Genomic DNA, 22500 nt, shown 5'->3' with positions numbered 1-22500 from the left:
CGCATCTCGAGATACTCGGATTTCCTATCGGCGGTGCTTATTAATACAGGGATATTTTTGCGCGGTTTAAAACTATCCGGAGAAAGCAGGCCTTAGCGAGTGCTCTTGGTATCCAAAAAGAAAATTGGGGGTAGCCATGCATTTTTCAGAGATAACTAAGCTTCAATTTGGCAGAGAACGCCATACATTGCGTTGTATTTTTAAGCTTTATACAAATATTGCTGATTAATTATCCTCGAAAAATGCGTGGTTACCCCCAGTTTTCTTTTAGGATTTCAATAACACTTGTTAAGATCTGCTTTTCGCGCATATTCAGTAAACTGCGCAAAAATATCTGAATTAGTAGGCACCGTCCTTAAGCACGCGCGTTTTTGAGACGCGGACGGCAACCGGAAGAGAACATTTCGCGTGCCAGGAAAGGGGATGTCCTGGCACGAAATCCTTTTGTCATATGATGCTTATTGAAATACATTTTACGATTGCGCCCATACTGCGCAGGTTATTTTTATCTCTTGCACCCATGACCGCATGCTCCACTTTCACACCAACTGACTATTAGGGTGTGAGTCTTGAAATAACCACGCAGTATGGCACAGACAACAACTAATAGATATCATATAATTTTCATCGGAATAGGGCCAAATCAAATATAAGGATTCGGTCTCTCACCCCAAATCTAGGCTACATAGAGTACTCGCTAAGGTGATCAAGTAACCCTTAAATTAACCTCAAAGCAATGCCTTCATGAAAAAAAGCATAGACAAGCCATTCATCGTAATTTTGCCGTATGATCCCTTTGGATTGAGGACCAACAGCGACACACCTCAGTCAACTGAGCATACGTTTATCGTACCACTTTTTAGGTTGTGTCTACAGACATCTACACCAACAGCATATATTTTTGGAATTATTTCTTGCTACATATCTGATCATAGCTGATCGATATGATAATGAAGTAAGCCCGTTTGAACTCACCATATTCGTCAACAACAAACTCAAATATGGTGTCCTGACTTCCCTCTTCTATCTCCGGTAACGGAAGTTTGCCATGTTTTACAAGAAACTCCTCCATCTTGGCGCGGTCATCCAATTCCAGCAAGGCACCAACGCCCCACATTAAAGCAAATACAAACAGCCGGCTTAAGTGATTAGCGCTGACAACGACGCGGTTCTCATGAAGCTCATGGTGTTCTTCTTTGCCTGGAATGAGACCTTCCAAAAGGTCAAGGCACTGCCGAGGACAAAATGAAATTCAATGATGATGATGATGATGATGATAAGTAAGTATCATTTTTTACCACAATTGCTTGTAATCTTGAAATCTGATTGGCTAATTTGCTGTTGTCGATAAGAGTCTAAACAACGCTGTACACGTCATGCTCGCGTCAACAACAACACTGATGACGAATATCGTTGTCGATAAGAGTACAGGCAACGCTGAACCACTTTCGATTTGTTAAATTTACCCTCGGATTTTTAGAGTAGCTAGTAGCTAATATCTCCGAGCATTAAACAGAAAAACTGTTAAGAATCCCAATTGGCCGGAGGCAAAACAGTTGGCCATATAAAATTGAACCAGGGACTACCTGGAAAAAATTCAACGAGAGGCTAGAACGTGTGAGATCTCCAGATCTCAAGGTAAGCGCGCTAACCACAGGGGCTGCACTGCCTCCTATGATAACGATGAAATTATATTTGAGTGTCAAGTGTATTTAGCGATGAGGCACTAACTGGGGGCACTGTACAGAAATCAAATCAAATATCAAATCATAGGTTGGTAGAGCGAGTTTCAATCCAGTGCCGTAAAATCAAAACCAAAGTAATTACTTTAGCCAATCAAAAAGGACGGAGGCAATCCAGTTAACCAATGAAAACTCGAAGTAACTACACGTAGCCGACACAAAGCGCGGGAAAATGTGCACGCGCGAGCCACGATTGGTTTTGGTTTCCCTTCTGATTGGTTGAAAAAGTGGTGCGAGAACTTTGAACCAATCACTGAGTGAAGTAATGCAAAACCAAACAAATCGCTAATTACTTCGACACTCAATTGTAAACCGCTCTATCAAATCATAGGTTGCTTTTTGATGAGAGGGAAAAACCGGAGTACCAACAAAAACTCAACCCACATATGGCATCTACTCCGGCAATCGATCCCGGATCACATTTGTGGAACAGTGGAAGGCGAGTACTCTCAACATTGGGCCAACCATGCTCCCCGTTGCAATCTTATTCAAGTCTCCTGAGATGTCATAAGACGACTGAATACAGCTCGTTGTCGGGGAGGTAGTGTGACCCAGTGGTGAGTTTCCAATTGAATGGTCCGTTATTCCGAATTCAAAAGTTTGTATTCTTCCAGATGGGTTTTTCAATATTTATTTATTTATTTATTTATAAACTTTGCCACTAGACAGGGTATCTCCACAGGGCAAAGCTCCACTACGGAGACCCATAGCGTTCAAATACCATTGTGTGTGAATATGGATTCTCAACTCTTCGGCTCAACACAGACCTGCATAATGACATTACATTCCAGCACCTCCATCTTTGGATTCAGATTCTGCTTGACATAAGTATACACATCGTCAAATACGCACTCAAACAACTGCTCCAGTACGTCATGCTCCTGAGGTTCCCGCTTATTTAGCCATGCCTGTCCAAAAGACGAAGAACGCACTTGAATAAGCAATCGATTCACTTAGAAAACGCCCTGTTCGTTCAGTTCTGTGACTCATCTATGCTTGACGCGCGCCTGAAACTCAAATATTTCTCATTCCTTATGTAAATCTCCCCATCTAAAGCAAACATATGTCACCATTGCTACCCACAACCTTTACTTTTTCCGTGCCGTGCAAGCCACATAAACTTGGCAGAACTGGCAGTAATTTGGACCCACGACCGTGATGTGAGAGATATGGGTCTATTCTCAATTTTACGTCACAAACTGCTTTGCATTCCTGTTTTCAAAGAAATTTTGCAATGCAAAGCAGTTTGTGACGTAAAATCGACAATAGACCCATACCTCTCACATCACGGTCGTGGGTCCAAATTACCTCTAATTTTGATAACTTTGCGCGCCCTGCTCGGCAGATAAAAAGCGAAATTTTGAGGTAAGAATCGTCAAACCTGGTTGCTTTCCGGGGGGAGATCAATAGACTCAAATATTTTTAGTCTACAATATAGACCTTATTCATGAATGGCGGTCACATTTATAATTCTTTTGTCAAAGTGCAAATTAGCCTCCCAAGCCTCGATACCATACAGTGAATTGAAAAGAATTCTTGCTCTAAAATGAAGCTTGGTAGGCTAATTTGCACGTGGACAAAAGAATTATAAATGTGACCGCCATTTATGAATAAGGTCTATATTGTAGACTAAAAATATTTGAGTTTAGTTGCACTTAAAAACACAAACTAAAAAAGCCCCTGATATATAAAATGGCCTCTGCCTCTTTTTATGGGCAGTTTTAAATGATTCGAATAGTACCTTGACTATTGGTCTCCAATCCATGACCGATGAACTCATGTACACCATACCGTTGCGTGACACAGTAGCAGGGGAAGCGTTATCAATGTTGTGAGGCTCAAACACAACTTTGCACTGGGGAGACATTGGAATGCGGTCTCCGTTTGCTAAAGTCAGAGTCTTGTTGTCGTCTAGTACGCTGTTAAGATTCTCAATCCATATGGCGTCTACAGGTCCATCGAGAACGATCCAGATATGCTCTCCTAAAGCACGAGGCAAAAGCGCATGAACCGAATAGATATTATTATTCTTTTTCTTCGAAGAGACAAAACGATTCTTGCTTTAAGCGTAAAAGGGAACATCCTCAGACACCTGTGTCAAGGACCAATAGTTATGAGAATCGCGATATCAGAGTTCTGACAAACGTCTCTAAGTTTCTTGATAAGTATAAAAGTCAATTTTGTATTTTACATCAATAAAGGTAAGTTCGCCTGTTTATTCAAGGTTTCAGCAACTGTTTATAAATACAGGCCTGGCTCTATTGCTCTGTTTTCCATTGATTCGCATTGTCCTTATTAAACCTGGGCCATGACTATCGTCTGACGTTTTTAGAGTTGGAGCTTGCATATCAATGGTTAGATCAATTCAGTCCTAAACAAAAGGCATCATCTCGAGGCTCTGGGAAATAAATGTAAGGATTTGTATGAGTTTATAACCCAGAGCCTCGAGATGATGCCTTTTGTTTCGGACTGAGTTTTAATATATCGAGATTGGTCTACAGCACTTATATATCTGTGCCGCTCTCGGGAAATTCAGAGAGCACTCAACAAACAGAGATGCTCTCGGCTGCGCCTCCAGCATCTTTTATGCATAACATGTACTCTCAAACCTTTCCGAATGCATAATAAGAATTAAATAGAGGATATTACATGGCCGCGCGGAGATACGAAATTTCTCTTCGAGTGTTGAAAAACACGAGATAAGATAAGATGTTATTTTTACCTGTGGAGATGTTTTCGCGCGAAAGCTCACTTGGTATTTCATTGGTGTTTATATAATAAATTATTATATTAATACTACACGAAAAGAAGAAGGTTACTTCCACAAAGAAGGGAAAACGTACGAGGTAACCAGAAAAAAAAACAAGGCATTATTCTCTCTCCACTGCAATTTAAGGTTTTTTTCCTGAAAGCAAGTAAAGACGTAATTTGCAGATCTAAAACAACCGATAATTTTAATACTGGTTTGCCTTGACTTCCATTAGCATCTTGCCGCAATACGGTATTGTTTTAGAGACGGCTAACGAGGGGTACAAACCTTTCTTTGCTTTGAGAGTTTTTCGCCACAGTGTGGAGAATATTCCGTCAGTCCAGTCATTGGTGGCCACATCAAGGCGACCAAACATCTGCGGCGCAGTGATGGCTTTGGGATTCATGCGCATCTCTCGATGAGGTGCCCCGCAGTCCCCCATAGCCTTCATAAGTATGTTTATACAAACTGTCTTGCCCGCTCCGCTGGGTCCCAAGGTCATCATCCCGTGGCGAACACGTTGAGTTTCGTATAACTAACGAGAAAGCAATAAAACAACGCGTGAAATTTGAAATTAAATGGGTTGTAAAGGTCAATAGACCATTCTCGAATTCTCATGGCTGGACTGAATCTATCATGAAATGGAGGCTAATGCGGGCAAATTAATTTGTGTGTGAAAACATTTGCACGCATTAGCCTCCATTTCATGCTAGATCCAGTCCAGCCGTGAGAATTCGAAAATGGTCTATTGGACAAAAGATTCAAAAGGAGGGGTTTCCACAACTAGCCCTTGACATTTGTCAATAACAAGAACGATACATCATAGTCCCTGTGATACAACGGTTACTTGTTCATGAACTCTTTGGGACTTTGGCACACACTGATGGCGAGTTGGAAACGAAGGCCATTGTTTTTCGTCATGGGATAAATCAATACCCAGCGGATCCGCTGGATAGTGCTTTATCAGTCGAAAGCGGATAGTGTTATCCACGTTTTGGACGACCCAGGCCTGATATCTAGTGAATATCTTATTTCAGACGCGAAATGAATGTGATATACCGGTAACATGTTAATCGGCAGTCTGCAAATAGTGATTGTGTAATTTACACGCAGAACACCAATAAGGGGGTTATTGGGTCCGGTTTTACAGAGGTATACCAGTGAATTCGATATAAAGCTTCTTTGTGGTTTGACTCGTTATCGCACCGATGTTCGTTTGAGCTATCGACTAGCTATGGTCTTGCTTTACCACTGTACATATTTTTTTGTTGGTTTAAAGCTCAGCTTATGCAATAGACAGCACTGAAAGAGATGAACTCTGAAACGATGAACTCAATGACAAATTTCTAGTACTTGGATCAGTTTGAGTATCCATGGAGGATGAAATATGATTCCAGCCTCTTCCACGTGCTTTTGAATCATGGCCTCTAATTCAGGATAGCCAGCCTTGTCCAGTACTATTCCAGGGAACAAATCATTGATCAGACTCAGGAAAAGAGGTTCATCTTCGTCAACCTAGAAAACGAGAATTATTAACAAAAGCCCGTACTAGTCCAGTCATTACATTAGTATGCAGACGTTTTGCAGTCAATCGAATCTGGGGAAGAGGCAAGATTAAAGAAAGTGGTATATTGACTACTGCCAAACTGAATGTTTGGATCGAGGAATCATATCCCATTATAGAGATGGAATTCCACTACCGAAAAAGTCACAAGCAAGATGATTCTGAGGAAAAACGACTAATAAGGAACTTGTTGAAAGTCAAATGTAAACCGTTTCAATCTTTCCATTTATTCCCCCTTTAATAAATAGGTCGACCTGGGTAGACGTTATCTTTGGGGCGGGGCTGGGGGGGGGGGGGGTTCAGGGAAGCGGATTGTAGTAGATACCTAGCTTAGCGTTTCGGCATCCTGAGTCGAGTAGCTCAGTCGAAGAATGATCAGCGCATACCTCGTTTAGCACCATGGCAACTTATTGACAAGTTGCAGTAGCACAAGGCAAATGAATGGTTAGCGCGCTAACCATGCTTCCGGCAAACGCCTTGAACGGAAGTGGTCATGATAACTGAGTGATTCTTCAGCGTCATTAGAAAGCATCAGTACCGTGATTATTTGATCGTTGTATCGTCTACTTAACTAACCACCGCTTGGTATCTATGTTTTGAAAGGGAAGTTTGATGATATTTCCTTCGTTTTCGTAGCATGGGATATTTTTGTGAAAGAAGCAATTTATCGCTGCCATACCAGTTTGGAGAGGTTCATGTCTCTTAACACTCTCATAACAGTGGTACTTTCGCTGTCCTGAGGGTTTGCTCGTTTGGCCGCACCCAGTGTGCGCAGCACGGAAAGAATATTCCTCAATCCAAAGTCATAATGAACCTACAACAAACGGACAAGACACGTTTAGCATCTGCTATAGTTTACAGTTATCTTGGATAAAAGAGGAAAATCGAACGGACCTGTTTGCTGAGCTGTTCTTCGCACAGTTTGTACAGCGTAAAGAATTTCTGAGCCAGGATCACATTCTCGATGAAACCACAGCTGGCAAGTTTTACACGCATGATGATCTACAGAGCAATAGATAAGGCAAAGGTCAGATTTAAGTAAAGACCACAATATACAGGCACATACGATCATGCCGCATGGATTTGTTTCCACCTCTAATTGGCTAAGACTGTTTCTATTATTTTTAAGCCATCACCAAGCGAAGCGATGCATACCCAAATGGGAATCTCGAAATCTCGTTCCATCCTCAAACGAAAATTGCCGCTTCGCGGTTTGGTAATTATCTACCACCTTCACCAACACTAAGGCGAATAATTGTTTTACTATTTACCACGCATGTTGATCAGCCGAGTCTATCGATAAAATTTGCTCTTCGGTAACCGAAGCTGAACGATAAGCCATTTCGTTTTTCTCCGTGTGCTCAGAGGTGAATCATGATAGTACTTGCTATTCACCTCGGAACTAGCCAATCAGAATGTGCGGAATTTCGCTATTCACTTGTGTGGTATATACTATTGGTACATTTTGGCCAGGCTCCAGTTGGATAGTGATTTATCCGGTGGATAGCATTATCCACCTTTGAACAACCGAGGCCAGAAAGGAATCATACGAAGTCCTCCTTCAGTAGCGTGTTACTACTTGACCAAAAACAGAAAAGCTTCCACCAGATAGCATATTAAAATGAAGGAATCAACATACCTGTCTGTCAGGAACCATCATGGCCACTGTACGAAATTGGACTTTGAGATTCTCTGGTAATTCCTGCCGACCCGCATATCCTGGGTTCTAAACGAGAAAAAGGCTTGTAAGTTAAGTCGTATTCGTAAGTCGTATTCGTATTGGTAAGTGAAATGAGGGAAGGCAACAATGAGTGAGATATCTGCACCTCGGAAAGCGAACTTTGAACGGTAACCTTTTCATGTAAAACAAAATTCCGCTTGCTATAATTGTAATGTCGTGATAAAAAAATTAAAATCCGGTTTTTAAAAACATTTTGTGTTTCGCTCAAATTCAAAGTCCCTGGAGTGGGAAAAAATAAGGAAACGGGTCGTTTCCATGGTAATGGTCCGTACTCTAAAATCCCGACCAATAATTAACCAATCAGAGAGCTCTATTTAGCCTGAGCATTTCTTGCCATATAATAACCCTGAACACTTACCATGGTGAGAAAAATACCAAATTCAGGATTGAGATCAACAACATCGCCATCTGTAAACACGAACTGTTTCTTTCTGTCTTTCTTGGCTGTTAACACGATGTAGATTTGTTGGGCAGCAACTGACAATACAGGCAGCTCGATACGATTAAACTCGTCAAAACAACCCCAACTGCCAGATTGCGCTAAACCTGGTACGAAACAAGGAATTACAGGATAAGAGAGCCGTTTCGTAATCAAGTTAGACTTTCACAAAGTCCTTCGTGGTCGCGCGGTTTTGTTTTGTCATGTGCCTCTCGCGACTGCGTGGCTCGCTCGCTGACCGCTCGCTTTTAGGGTTGTTGACAAACTTACTCAAGTCAGTAGTAATGTTGAGTTGGTTTTATTGTTTAGTCATGAGGAACTGCCCTCTAAACTCATGATTGGGATACGGGGATTCGCTGTTTGTAGCCATCGTAGCCGCCGCATGTAAAAACCTATTTACCTTGGTTTTGCTTACACGGCACACCTCCTATTGTAAGATTTTAATAACAAGTTGTACCTTTGTAAATCCGGCCTAGTCCTCTGAAGTCCATCTGATCAGAGCAATTGAATACAACCACGTATTTTCCAAGTGCCTTACCCATGTCTTTTGTTGTTTCTGTGAAAGTAAGATAAACGATACAAGAACTCGGGAACTCGAATGCCCTGCTTTTTGCGAATAGTGTGTGGGTTCTTTTAGGTCCGACAGGGTTATGAACATTGAAGGGTTGTGAGACGGTTTATTGTCCTAATCCGAGAACACTAGAGAGTGCAACCATTTTCAGATGTCATTACTCAATTATTTAAGACCCTGAGTATTGCTCCGGCCGGAGTCAAACTCACGGCCTCCCACGTGGGAGCCCGGTGCTCAACCAACTGAGCCACCGGTGCGCAGTAAAACGTACTGCAAACTTAGAGTGGACAAACCACATCATCTCAACAGGCCACAATCTATATCAAATGCGAGATGCAATAGTTACGATATAAAACAAATTGTAACGTGGTATCCGAGTATCTATTCTAACAATTGGCTGACCATTTTCGCCATTTCCATTTTAGGAACTTTTAAGATCAAAATTTATGAAATTACAACACGGCGGAGTCAGTGACGTAATCATTCAGCTTGGTAAACCTGCTATGGTGACTTCTTACACCTTAAGGATTACTGCTCTCCTAGTGTACCACCACTTATACATGTCAAAAAGGCTTACCAGTCTTGCCAGTACCAGCAGGGCCAGCGGGTGCACCCCCCATTGACATGCCCAATGCCTGAGCTAATGTTATATAGCATCTGTCTGTTAGTGGAGTGATAACGAGTCTGTCTGTGCAGCCCAAAAATTCGTTTTGGTAGCTAAAGTCTACATCCGTGATGGAGATGATACAGTCGTCTATGTCTTCCTTGAAGTAGAAGCGAGATTGCTTCAGCCACTCAAAGTCTGTCACTGAACGGATATGCATCTTTACCTAAAGAACGTGTAAAATACTTTTTTTACTTCAGCACTGAAGAAAATGCAAGGGTTTATGAGATGTGTATCTACGTCCTTTGTGTCCTTGAATTGTTTTATCCTTGTCCTTCATATCTTTGTCGTAGAAACAGTTATGAGTTATGACCATGGGGGTGAATCGTGACCTTGAAGCGCGTAACTAGCAACTCTTTTCCTTGGAACAAAGCTGAGGATTTTAGGACACCAATTTTATGCCCAAATATGGACAAAAATAAGATGAAGCTGCACGTGCGGGAAAATGCACGAGCTACGTTACATCCAAATAAGGAAATTTTTAACCTCAAAACCCCCAGCTCTGAACTAGAGTGAAACTCGTCAAGGTCATGAGGGACCGTTAGATCGGAGGACAGGGACCAGCGCGAGCACGACTTTCCGTTCTGAGCACGCGCACGTCGAAAAATGCCGGCCTCCAAACTTTATGCGCATGCTCATTACGGAAAACTGGTACTCAATGTCCGGTCCTCGTCCTCCGTTGTAAAGGTCCCTATTAGGAATAAAGATCAATGATCGTGTATTACCAAGTCATCGAAGATATCTCTTTGATGCACATGAATGGTGACAAAGGTCTCAAACTTGGTGCGCTCCATCTTGGTAAGTTCCTGCGTCGTAACCTCAATCAACGAGTTCAGTAGATTCAGAAACTTTTGGTTTGTCGCCGCCATGACTTTTCTGTCAGATCGCGCGTTCTTCAAGGCTTCCTCAGCATCCCTGGTCCAAATCATCTGAATGCCTAATAATCCAACCTGGCAACAAAAGGAACAATCAAACAAAATCAAAATAATTTCAAAAACTAATAGAAAGGGCGTCCATAACTCTTCCATCATTCCTGATTCTTCAGTCGCAAATTTGTTTTGCTGTGACCACTTTTTGATCGTATAATTTATACAATAACAGTAAATTGAACTTCAATGACATTCGCAGTTTGCGGTTTGGCACGTGTAAATGATAACCGCTGAAGTGCGGAAGAAATATGGAGATTAAAATATGACAATGAACATTCTGAATTTTCAATTTCTCGAGTAGGCACAATGATTGCCTTATTGGTGTGAAATACCACCTTGCTCCATGGGAATCATTTTCTTACGGAATTGGTTGCATGTATCGAGAATACAGGGACATTCCTCGAGACTCATCTCATACCTTAGCCGCCCAAACAGAGGTTCTTAGGGCTTCAACACGCGTTCCTCCCCCACTAACGTTTGTTGAAACGAAAAACCACTTCAGTTCAACGGCTGATTGCCCACTAATTTAAAGAAACTAATCAGCATTGACTAATTGTGTTGTGCATAGCCAATCACATGCCGCGAAAGAATGCCATAGAATACACGAGTTTACCAATGGAACTGGAAAACGGCCTCTGATTGGTCCTTAATCCACGAACGGAAGAGGTTTTTCGTTTCAGCAGACGTTAGTGGGGAAAGGACGCGTGACGAAGCCCTAAGAACCTCTGCGTGGGAGGCTACTCATACCTGCGAAGGAAACTGGCCAAGGAAATTCATGAGATTGAAACCGCCATCATTAATGGCATGATATGCATCCCTGATGACAGCATGCAGTGAATTCATGGATTGATTCAGCAAGTCCCCTAGCCACAACTCCACGTTGCCCTTCGCCATAACTGCAGTCTCTAACTGTAAAGGGATAAGTGCAAGTCAACAGAAAATCAGGTTGTACCTCTAACTGGCCTCGTTTTCTTGGGTTGCACTGTAAGTTACGAATGAGATTTAGGTAAGTTCATCAATAAAAGAAGAAAACATACGGAACCTTAACTTACAGAAAGGCCCGAGAAAACGAGATTACTAAGACATTAACTACATCTTTTTATCAAGAAACGAAATTAGCGGGCCGCACTGAAGCCAATCAAAGTTCGCGTAGTGTCCGATAAAAAAGAAAATAGATTATCATCAAAGTAACCAATTATGGATGGCCACCTCTTCACTGAGAGCTGTGCTGTTTTGCCAATTCCTGTAAGCGGTTACTTCATGCGTTGTCGAAACAGGTGAATAGAAATTTTTAAGAAAAATAAAAGGGATTTTACACCTTAACTTTTATTAAAAGCCAAACTGGCCGTTGAGAAATTCGTCTCTGGATATCTGCTAGAGAAAAATATTTCGCCCGTTTTCTGCGGGTGGAACCGACTATAAGTTCTAAGGAACAAAATTGAATCTGTGGCTAACGCTTAACTCAACACTTGGGTGCAGAAAGTGCTGAAACACCATGCTTCTCTTGGTGCAGGTTTAGTTGTTAGGACCTACACCAGCCCTACTGCTCTATTCTCAATTCTTCAATATTTAACATCGGAAAATGTTCACCCACCATGGATTTTTGCACAGTTTTGTATAATCACATAAGAGAAAGGTCTACGTTTATGCTCATGGTCTGACCTGTACTGTTTCTCCTTCAGATGATATGATAGCCAAGATTCTGTCGTAGTCTTTCTCGTGAAATTCAACGTTTTTAACGTTGTCAAACACGTTCAAAAGGTGAGCCTACAGAAAAGACAAGAAAATGTGTGGTCAGGAAGCTGGTCCAGATTAACGCTCGATTCTTCAAATGGTACATACGCAAAAGCTAATTAACAAAGTATTTATACGTAATTTTTTGTGGATGAGTTCTGGTTAGGGTTACCTTAAGGTTAAAGCAGGCAAGAGAAAGCGACTGAGCAGCATACCTCCTGTTAATGTTGTATTATCACTAATGCTTCCTGTACACATTGGTCAGAGTTTTCACTTCCGGCTTTTTTGCAAAGATTCTATGTGAAAATCCGAGTTAACGACGACTTAGCCTCTTGTTGTTCGTGAAAGGTTCCGTCTATTATCTTTTATGTCCAAACCTGTATAGTGTGTGAATCGCTAGCTTGTCCGAGGATTTCCAGAAGAGCGGGGTCAGAAACAAAGAAGAACCGGGGAAACACAAGACGTTTCTTTTCAAGATATCTAAACGAAAAAGAAAACAAGAATTTTCCTTAGCTATTAGATTTCCCACAGGGACATCAGTATCAATAATTTTCCTATAAAATCCTTCCCTTCTTGCGTTGTGTTTGTGATCCTCGATATTTGGCTCTTCAAACTTGAAGAACAGAAGATTACACAGAGGGAGTGCAAAATGCAAATTCATTCTTTGTAGCGAAGTTGTTTAAGTTGCTCCATTAATTTTCATTTCATTTTCCATATATGGTCATATATATATATATATTTTTTTTTTCAACAATACACATGTTCGCCTCAATAATGCTATCAGAGAACTCTAATAATATGCCTTTTTTTTCAGATCCGCTAAAATCCGGTCTTAAGTGAAGAGATCCTTGCAATGGGTTACTCCCGGCATGGATAAGCCTTACCCTGTGAGTGATTTCTGACACAGCTCGAGCTGCTCCAGCAAGTGAGGCAACAGCTGACCCAATGTATCGTCGCCCACACAACACGTGACCACGTTGGGTGTCTCATGCGCACGCGTCATGATCTTGACCCAAGACTTGTCAATATTAGCAAAGCGCTTGGCTTCCTGCAATAAATTTAGCACACCAAGCCAATGTTAAAATGCACTCTTAAGTACACTGCGATCCAAAGTAGATGGTGCAAGAGTTATGTAATTGGCAGGTTAGGACGCGACCGGATCGTAAACCTACGGTTTGTAAAATAAAGTAACTCTCTGAGAGTACTGCTACACTCCAATGATCATGAGTTGCATGCAGGACAGTCGCTGTAGGTAAAGTCTCCGTCAAAGGCGAGCAAAGCGTTGAAAAGAGCTTTCCACTTAAAGGCAAAAGAGCGCGGCTCAGGGAATCAACGCAAAGGAAGCCCCCCGGTTTCAGTTTGATCTCTTGCTACAGAAATCTGATTTTGGCCAGCTGGCTTTACTGCACCTAAACCAATTTCTTGAATCCGCCTTGTATTATTTCGTCAAAGGATAAGTTATTTAATAAAGATAGTACTTAAACGTCCACTCAAACAGATATCTGTTGTATTTTTCTTACCTGTGGAAGTTGTTTAGCGATGTCACCGCCTACAAAGACAGCTTCCAGGTAAACCCACAGGTTTTGAACAATCATCCAATTTTCGATGATATCAGAAGTGTTGGACAACTTCTGGACCCATGCCTGGATGTCTTTCTTGAATGGCGCATTGTATCTACAAAGCAAACGTCGCGTCCATTTAAAGGTAAAAGTAAAGGTCCTTATGTTTACGAGGGTAGCACGTGACAGTCAACTAGAGTTACTGATAAACTTGTGGCCCTCGGTGCGCACCTCCGTTTTACGGGTATTCAAAGCTACACTTACATGGATCAGAGGAAAGTCGAAACAGACGTCGATCGAATGACAGGGATCGACCTAGCGACCCTCCAGCTCAGAAGGCCGCGCAATAACCGACTAAGCTACGCCATTTTAGTGATACTCAAAAAAAAAAATGCTGGGAGACACGTTTTTTATTATGAAAATTGCGAGTGCTTCGAAAGGCCAAAACGCCATTAACATTGTTTAATTTTACCCAACAATATAAACCGCCATTAGTAAAGCCCGGGTAACAATGGGGTGGCCGGTAATATCTTAATATTGACCTGTTACTAAGCAAAGAGCCCAGCATCATAAGACTGTCTTCCAGGAGTGAGATGATCTCAGTGGTTTCGCCTCCTTTCAGGAGCAGTTCTCCGCGATTTTTGAACGTTCCGAAACTGAACACTTGTGACTTCCACTCTGCTACAACCTGACTCAGCTTTGCTTCGATGTCCTTCTCTTTGACTGCTGAGATGCAGATGTCCTGGAAGATGCAAAAAAAAAAAAAGTGGTTACCAGACGCAGACCCGTGTCTTCAGTCAGTGAAGGAGGGGTACAACAAAAGCGCTCTCTTCACCTTTGTTTGGGACAACTCCAATAGAGCGAGTTTCAATCGAATGTCGTAAAACCAAAACCAACTAATTACTTTGGCCAATCAAAAAGGACGGAGACAATCCAGTAAACCAATCAAAACTCGAAGTAATTACACGTAGCCGGCACAATTAAGCACGGGAAAATGTGCACGAACGAGCCTCGATTGGTTTTGGTCTCACTTCTGACTGGTTGAAAAAGTGGCGCGAGAATTTTAAACCAATCACTGAGTGAAGTAACGCAAAACCAAAGTAATTCGCCAATTACTTTCGACACTCAATTGAAAACCGCTCTAGTATGAGTTTTGGTCTGAAACCAAGAGGTATCTAGGCAATCCCTGGTCCGCCCTACCATTGTTGACCCAACCTAAAAAAAACCTTGATTTGTGATGATGTCGTTCTTTGAACACTGTTGTAGGATATCAAACTGACATCAAGGTGAAAATTGACATGAGTAGAATAACAGAGAACCCGTTAACAAGCTTCACTCATTTTCTCATACGCGAAAAAGGAATTTTCTAAGACTGGTAGAAATAACAAATGAACGGGCACCAGAATAACGCGACACAATGACTAACTTAGGAGAGATGGAAGTAAAACAGAAAGAAAAAACGAAAGACATGAGTAAAGTGGAAAGGCCAAGATTGGGTCACGACGAAGGACAAGAAGCGTCATAGAAGAAAGGCTACGGGATACGAGACTCCGTAAGGATCATGGGGATGATGAAAAAGAAAGGGTGCGGGGAAAAAAAAAACGGCACGACGCGAAAAAAGAAAGAAGGTGAAACGCATCGAAGCTTTGACAGGTTTAGCTGTAAATCAAACCTTATTTGATGCGGTACTGCCGATGATCTTGCTGATTCGACTGAAAGGGAACCTCCACTTCAACAAAAAAATAACTTTAAATAATAGGAAATAACTGTTACAGTCAAGTCAATCTAAAATATTTTCAAAGAACGCTTTTGCATCCGAAAGAAATAAGGTTTAGAATCGCCTATTTTTGTTTCAAATTTCGCAAGCGCCGCCATCTTGAATAATTGTGACGTGTTACGTTACCCTGTTGTTATTAGACAAAAGCTCTTTGTGTTAGAACAATAGGAAACCGTAACACGTCACAATTATTCAAGATGGCTGCGGCCGCGAAATTTGTAAGTGAAAATATGCGATTTTAAAACTGATTCACTTTTCCTGATATAAACACTTTTTAAAAACAAATTTGTTTGTAATCATAATTTTCTTCGGTTTAAACTTATTCTGTAGTGAGAGTGGAGGTTCCCTTTAAAGTTTAACACACCTTAGAAGTGTTAACTTACCTCAATATCTTCTTTGTTCTCTAACAGCGGAGCTTCCATGATATTCCTTAGCAAAAAGTTTTCTGACTCCACGTCAAACTTGTGACCCGTGACATTCGCTATCCTGTCCCAGTGACGGTCTTTCATGGCTTTGTTTGCCATCAACTCCAGGAGAGGGCAGCATTCGTTGAAGTCATCAATTTTCTTCTTCAACTCGTTGAATGCTTGCCATTCCTTCAGAGCTTTCGGCAGCTTTCGGCACCTAAGGAATTGAGGGAGTATTCCCCAAGTAAGACATTAAAGGGCTCCTTGTCTAACCGACTTCTGGAAACGTATGGGTTAAGTTGCGGAAATATACTGAGCGACAAAGGTTGCAGGGTTCCCATCAATCAGAATAAGCCAACCAAATTCCTCGGAGTCGTTACATTAGCTGTGGTTACACTAACCCTTTTACACATGGGTTTGAGCGTTTGCCCACAGGCAAGGACGTTCTTGTGTGTAACCGCAAGCTTTCCCTAAACCGAAACTGCTCTAGGGTTATTTCCATGGATACATCAAAAAGAACAAAAGAACTTCCCACGACAGTTCCTGAACTGAAAAGTACGGTTTATCTGCTCCCTGAGGTGATTTGGCCATCATAAAGCAGAACTAATTTGCAAGGTCAGTGAACTCATATCTAATTATATTACTGTGTAACCTCATTCCCAAGGGTAGCATTAGCATGATACCTGAGCTGAACCAAACCCAAGGTGTGTGTAACCACAGCTATTTTTCTCTTTCAAAGCAAAGAATTTGCGACATTTCACTGGATTCTTTTGTCATTTCAACCCAAGAATCACTCAGGTAGCTTCAATAGGCCTTTTTCGATATATGAAAATTCAGCTTGATAATGAGGCAGTGAAGACAAAGACAAAGGAAAGTGGATGATATGTTAATATTTTTCACATTCATACCAACGTGTTTCTATTGTTTTTGTCCTCACTGCCTCACTATCAAGCTGAATATTTGATAATTCGAAAATGGCCTGTTAACTCCAAATCTCTAAGCCTTTTTACTTTCCAAAATTGTCGGTAGTCTTTGTTACGAGCCTAGAAAGGCCCATCAGGCCTACGCTTATCTCCGCTTTCTATAGCATGAAGCGACCAGAAGTATTTTTACTCCCACCTGGATGGGATGCTAGTCCATCGCAGGGTTACCCCCGGCATTTTCGCCGGTATCCATTTATACACGTGGGTGGAGAGAGGCACCGTGAGAGTAAAGTGTCTTGCCCAAGAACACAACGCAATGTCCCCTGCCAGGACCCGAACCCGGACTACTCGATCCGGAGTCGAGCACTCTAAAAGTGAGGCCACCGCGCCTCATGAAAATTGTCGGTATCACACGATAAATTGATTCAATAACTACACAGCCCACAATCATATTATTCAGGGTGCTTCCTAAGTGTCGTTGGGGTGCAGGGATGGCGCAGTGGTGAGAGCATTCGCCTCCCACCAACGTGACCCAGATTCGATTCCCAGATTCGGCGTCATATGCGGGTTGAGTTGTTGGTTCTATACTCTGCACTGAGAGGTTTTTCTCCTGGTACTCCGGTTTTCCCCTCTGCTAAAAGACCAACATTTGACTTGATTTGTGTTAAATGTTGATTTCAGTTTACAGTGTCCGCAATTAGTGCTCCAGCGCTAGAACGACTAGACACTTAAATAAAGTACATTTCCTTTTTGTTTCTGCTGTTGTGAGCAACAATAGATTTCAGGGGTACAGTCACCCCAATGACCATGTTAATTCACCGACGTTCTTTGATTCCACCTGCCGTCACGGCAGCCAGGTTGGTGGAAAGAACAACAGCCAAGAAGTCTTTCGGGAATTTGACTTATTATGCAAAACGTGAGCCACATTTTCCTATTATTTTGGCACCAACATGGCTGTCCCATCACGTGAGTGAAATCAAAGAATAGGATATAAATGGGCCATTTCCGAGTTGCTGTTTGTCTCGGTTTCGAAGTGAGTCTTAGTGCTCAATTGTAAGGGAAATGAGTTTGATTTGCATAAGAATACGCAACCCATTTCCATTCTAATGTTTGTGCACCAGGACTCGCTTTGAAACTGAGGCATGTAGCAACTCGGAAATGGGCTATTACAAAATACCTGTTCTGAAAATCAAGTAGCTCGTTGTTGATCTTTTCTATGTCCACCTCCGTCCACAAGATATCATAGTAGCCGTTGACACCATCAATAACAGCATTGTAAAGGCCGTAAAGCTTCTGTAACAATCCCAGTTCTTTCTTGGTCCGAGCTAGTTCCGGATAGTCTGTCACAGGCAGACCAAACAACTGTTCCCCGCCCGAGTAAGTGACATACTTACGCCAGAGTTCATCGAAACGAGTCTGAAAACGGTAACAAAGATTGTGAAATCGGGGCTGGAATCTCGTACTGGCTGTGGGTGTATTATGTTAGAACTATTTGTTTTTCAATATTCTAGTTCATGAATACACCAAAACGTTGAATCAGCGGGGCCTCAGAATACAGATTAGAGGAGAATAATTATTTAGTTTGGTATTCCCTCCAGCCGCAAAACATGAGGAATTTTCGAAAACAGAACGCACATAATGTATAATGACTCTTCTCTTCATTCTGTTTAACCTACTATCTAGATCAGAAGAAACTAAACGCTATTCTGTATTTACCATGAACGGAATAAGTTCCAAAAGAACATCATATATTTAACAAATAGATTTCATGCCAAGCGTCTGCTCAGTAAAAGATCACAGATGACGTAAAACAAACGTACGGTATCATGGAATCTATCGGTTTTAAACAATTCAAAGTTTTGATGATAACGTCAGCTATGCATCTGTCCTCTAATAGATCATAGGTGAGAACCAATCAAAATGCGTGTATTATTGAGCTTATTGTATAATCATATTACTGAATTGTTTCTCTCAGCTACTACTCGTGCTACGATTGGCCAATTTAAGGGAACCGTATTTTCCAGGGAATAAATTGTTTGGAGGAAGGAGACAGCCAATGCATGAAGCGGACAAGGAACCCACGGAGAGAGAGCTTCTACAGTACGACCAACTCAATTTAAAATTTTACTTTTTTGTATCCAGAGACATGACTTACGTCTTACTAACGTCGCTTTGTCGGGTTGCACTAAAGTTACGGTATCTCACTTTTCGTGTCTTACCTCAAAGTACGGCCTTGGAACTCGCTTTATAAGAAGTATCAAGAAAAAATGAGGGGACAGAGAGGGAGGCTCAAGGCGTTGGCCGGGATATGTTATGTCCACGAAAGTTATTTTTAGACGAGCGGAAGTCTTTGTTCTAGCGGAAGTCTGTCTTCCGAGACGTCCGCATGCAGTCTTGCTTCGCTCTCAGGTTCTTAGTGAAAAGAGAAAATGATGGCGCACGTGGAAGGCTGATGAATATATATTTTCTTTCAAACATCGGACCGAGGTTGGCCTGCATGCGGACGTCTCGGAAGACTTCCGCTCGTCTAAAAATAACTTTCGTGGACATGACATATCCCAAGGGCTGGACCGGGAGCCTCCTTCTCTGTCCCCTCATTTTCTCTTGGAAGTATCTATTCCGAAATCAAAATGTTCGAAAGAATGCGCCCCAGGATAAGTAAAATTAAGGTGAGATGTATACTAGTTATTGAATTACCAAACTGAACTGTGCGTATGAATCAATGACCTTTAAGAATTACCTGAAAGGTGTTGAGTCTTTCGCTGGCCTCTTGTGGAGTGATACCAGGCACCATTGGACCAACCTAAGCCAGATTTAATAATGCGGATTTCAATTAAAACTGACAAGAAAAAACAGATTCATTTTAAATAATCATTTACGCCATCACATACATCTTCGTAGTCTGACATAAAGTTGGTGGAGCTGTCTCGAAAGACCACGACTTGATCCAGCAAATCAGCTTTGAACTTGGGTTGAATCTTGACCAAGTGTGTTTGTACTTGTCCCTAACGGTGCAAGAACACAAGATGTCAATTTATTTTTTATTTACTTTGTTTTCCTGTAAACCCCAGGAGTCTTTATATGACAAGTCACGGCTAGTGCCATATTAACGCTTCCCCTCATAATATTGTAGTCCGGCTGTCAAACGTCAGACGATTATACTGGTTTCGGGCCTTTTTCGCGGGCGTTACAATTCCCTCTGTTTTAAGAAGGAAGAGGCTTTAAGTTTAGTCTAGGTAGTCGTGCCTTTCAACCAGAAGTCGATACAGATTTGATCATAGTTAATAGAGGGGAATGGTTATGAAACCCAACAAATTTCTTGTTGTAGGTTTTTACTCTCTGTTTTTGGCCTTGACCGTGCACAAAACACAATAGTCGTTTTCTCGTACTGAGGAACTAACCAATAGAAACGTGTTGGTTACGTAATTCATGCATAGTGTATGAGCGCAAAACAGAAGATTGGTCGTGGACTTTCCAACCTAAATCTTGGCATCTTTGTTTGCTCCTTTGATGTTTGCCGAGCTTCAAAACCAGCCCCCTCTATTAACTATGATTTGATGAGTGCTGGCGGAGCACTTGGATAGTATTTAAGCCAAAAAGGCATTTTGAGTCAAAATTACAAGCTCTCACTGACCGCTTGAGCAAGAAGCTTCTCAAAGGAGTATCTCAAAGTGTCTACACCATCCACTTCTTCGCGAGCTACAGACACCTCAAACCTGTTCAGCATGGCATATGCTTCCTGGAAAAAAAATCAAAGAAAAATGTTATAGTCAGACAACTGGTATAAACGTTCCCACTTGATAACTAGCCGGAAAAAGGAGCTGGATATTGTCCAAATAAAAATACCTTTTCCGGAATACGTGTTTAAGAATTTTGCACTTGCTTTGTATTGACTTCAGTGATGAAAAATTGTGAAGAAAAACATCGCTGAAAGTGAAAGCAACTTAGCGAGGGGTCATTTTTGACATCATTAAGTGGAATACCTCTATTGGTCCAAGGATCATGTCGATTCGAATCTCATTCTGTCGTACATCCTCCAGAGCGGCCATTGCATTCCTCACGTCTTCCAAATCATTGATCTGCCGAGCAAGGCGCTTGCTGTACTCAGATACGAATTGAGTGATTTCATCCATTTGTTGTTTGTATTTAGCGTTGATGCTGTGACCGAATAACAGCTTCCAGGCTTTGATTTCAACTCGTAGCGCAAGTTTGAACGGCTCTGAAAATGAATTAAAGCAAAGAGCCAATATGAAAACACTTCAGTAGTATTTCAAGAATTGACCTTTTTGGGATTTGTATACAAAAAACCAAACTGTAAAAATTACTCTTAACGGCTTAGCTTAAGGACGGTGCCTACTAATTCAAAGGTACTTTTGCGTGGGTTAATGAATATACGGGAAAAGCAGATCTTAAAATCCAAAAAGAAAATTGGGGGTATTTGCAAAAAGCTTTAAAATACGAGGCAGTGTATGGCGTTCTTTTCCAAATTGAAGCTTAATTATCTCTGAAAAATGCGTGGTTACCCCCAATTTTCATTTTGGATACCAATAGCACTTGCTAAGTTCTTCTTTCTCCGCATAGTTTAGAACTGCGCAAAAAAAATAGCCCTGTATTAATAAGCACCACCCACAGGAAATTCGAGTATCTCGAGATGCGCAGAACGTATGCGCAATAACAATAGTAGGCACCGTCCCTAACCCAAATTGAAAGGCGATAAATCAGCTAGACTGCGATTTTTCGAAAGGTTTGGATACTAGCATGCAGTGCTATATACCGGATAGACTACTTTTCAGTGGTCGAACAAGCGCTATTAAAACCAATAAAGATACTAGATAGCAATTAAACCAGAGGATAGCGCATTTCACACTTCAACACTGGAGCCAATTGACTATTGACAAAAACATTGAAGCTAAAGCCTGGTCAGGGTGGGATTTAAAGGCTCAGCGCATCTCCGTATTGCACCTTAAAACCACTGCGCTCAATCTCTACCCCAGATCTCTTCTCTTGACTGATGGAGAGAAGAGCTCTGGGGAACCCTGAAACAAAGTGTCTTCTCATTGGTTTTCGTGAACAACAATCAAAATCGTCTCTAATAGGTGCATTCATGTTAGCACGAGGAGTAAGCAGGCGCCGTAAGATTCAAATAGCCAATTTTTGACTATGAGAACCCTACGGCGCATGCATCCGAGGCTCTGGTGACGAGAATGAACTGCGCTATGCCACACAACTACAGACGAAATATTTTGAAGGTTTAATTTGTCTTGCACACAAGGGTTTCAATAACTTTATCTATAAGCGGATGGCAATGGTGGAATAGGCGGCCGTGAACTTAGTGCGATCCCAAACATGTGAGCCTGCTTGTGGGCAAAATAAACGCTGCTGAGAGGCCCTATAGGCGGCAGTAGACCGACGGTAACCGGCCTTGATGAAACGCCTGGTCATGTGACGTTTCTAGACGAGAAAACCACAATACACACCTGAAAACATTTCAATCGCTCCATGTCCCAATCTGAAGGTTGGTTCGATGTTTTCAATTTCTTGCTCTAAGTTCTGATACTTCAAAATCTCAGCTTTAAACTCGGAAAGGATTGGATCTGCAGCCACAAAATCCTACAACATGCAGAATTAAATAAAAAGGTTAACAACCATTTCACTCTTGTAAAACGAGATGTTAGGAAAGCAATAACTGATACGCATATTT

The 22500-nt window shown here is 41.7% G+C and overlaps 1 protein-coding gene across 1 annotated transcript in view; it reads right to left on the bottom strand.

Annotated features, from left to right (window-relative positions):
• LOC138028228 (dynein axonemal heavy chain 8-like) overlaps positions 1-22500 on the bottom strand; it is a 105468-nt gene that overhangs the window by 57422 nt on the left and 25546 nt on the right. The window contains exons 22-46 of the mRNA XM_068875691.1: positions 22277-22409; positions 20783-21018; positions 20434-20538; positions 19691-19804; positions 19540-19602; positions 17977-18215; positions 15853-16093; positions 14235-14434; positions 13654-13807; positions 13018-13181; positions 12511-12613; positions 12062-12166; positions 11147-11308; positions 10196-10420; positions 9384-9636; positions 8693-8791; positions 8155-8342; positions 7695-7781; positions 6950-7057; positions 6735-6869; positions 5845-6006; positions 4780-5026; positions 3484-3725; positions 2510-2650; positions 976-1231 (exon numbers count right to left, since the gene is read on the bottom strand). Coding sequence (XP_068731792.1) covers positions 976-1231; positions 2510-2650; positions 3484-3725; positions 4780-5026; positions 5845-6006; positions 6735-6869; positions 6950-7057; positions 7695-7781; positions 8155-8342; positions 8693-8791; positions 9384-9636; positions 10196-10420; positions 11147-11308; positions 12062-12166; positions 12511-12613; positions 13018-13181; positions 13654-13807; positions 14235-14434; positions 15853-16093; positions 17977-18215; positions 19540-19602; positions 19691-19804; positions 20434-20538; positions 20783-21018; positions 22277-22409 — 4162 coding nt within the window. The remainder of the gene's footprint in view (positions 1-975; positions 1232-2509; positions 2651-3483; positions 3726-4779; positions 5027-5844; positions 6007-6734; positions 6870-6949; positions 7058-7694; positions 7782-8154; positions 8343-8692; positions 8792-9383; positions 9637-10195; positions 10421-11146; positions 11309-12061; positions 12167-12510; positions 12614-13017; positions 13182-13653; positions 13808-14234; positions 14435-15852; positions 16094-17976; positions 18216-19539; positions 19603-19690; positions 19805-20433; positions 20539-20782; positions 21019-22276; positions 22410-22500) is intronic.

The sequence above is a fragment of the Montipora capricornis genome, chromosome 13 (assembly GCF_036669925.1).
Source record: "Montipora capricornis isolate CH-2021 chromosome 13, ASM3666992v2, whole genome shotgun sequence".
Classification (NCBI taxonomy): domain Eukaryota; kingdom Metazoa; phylum Cnidaria; class Anthozoa; order Scleractinia; family Acroporidae; genus Montipora; species Montipora capricornis.
Note: the sequence above shows the minus strand (reverse complement) of the source record. Positions and strands in the feature narration are given on the sequence as shown.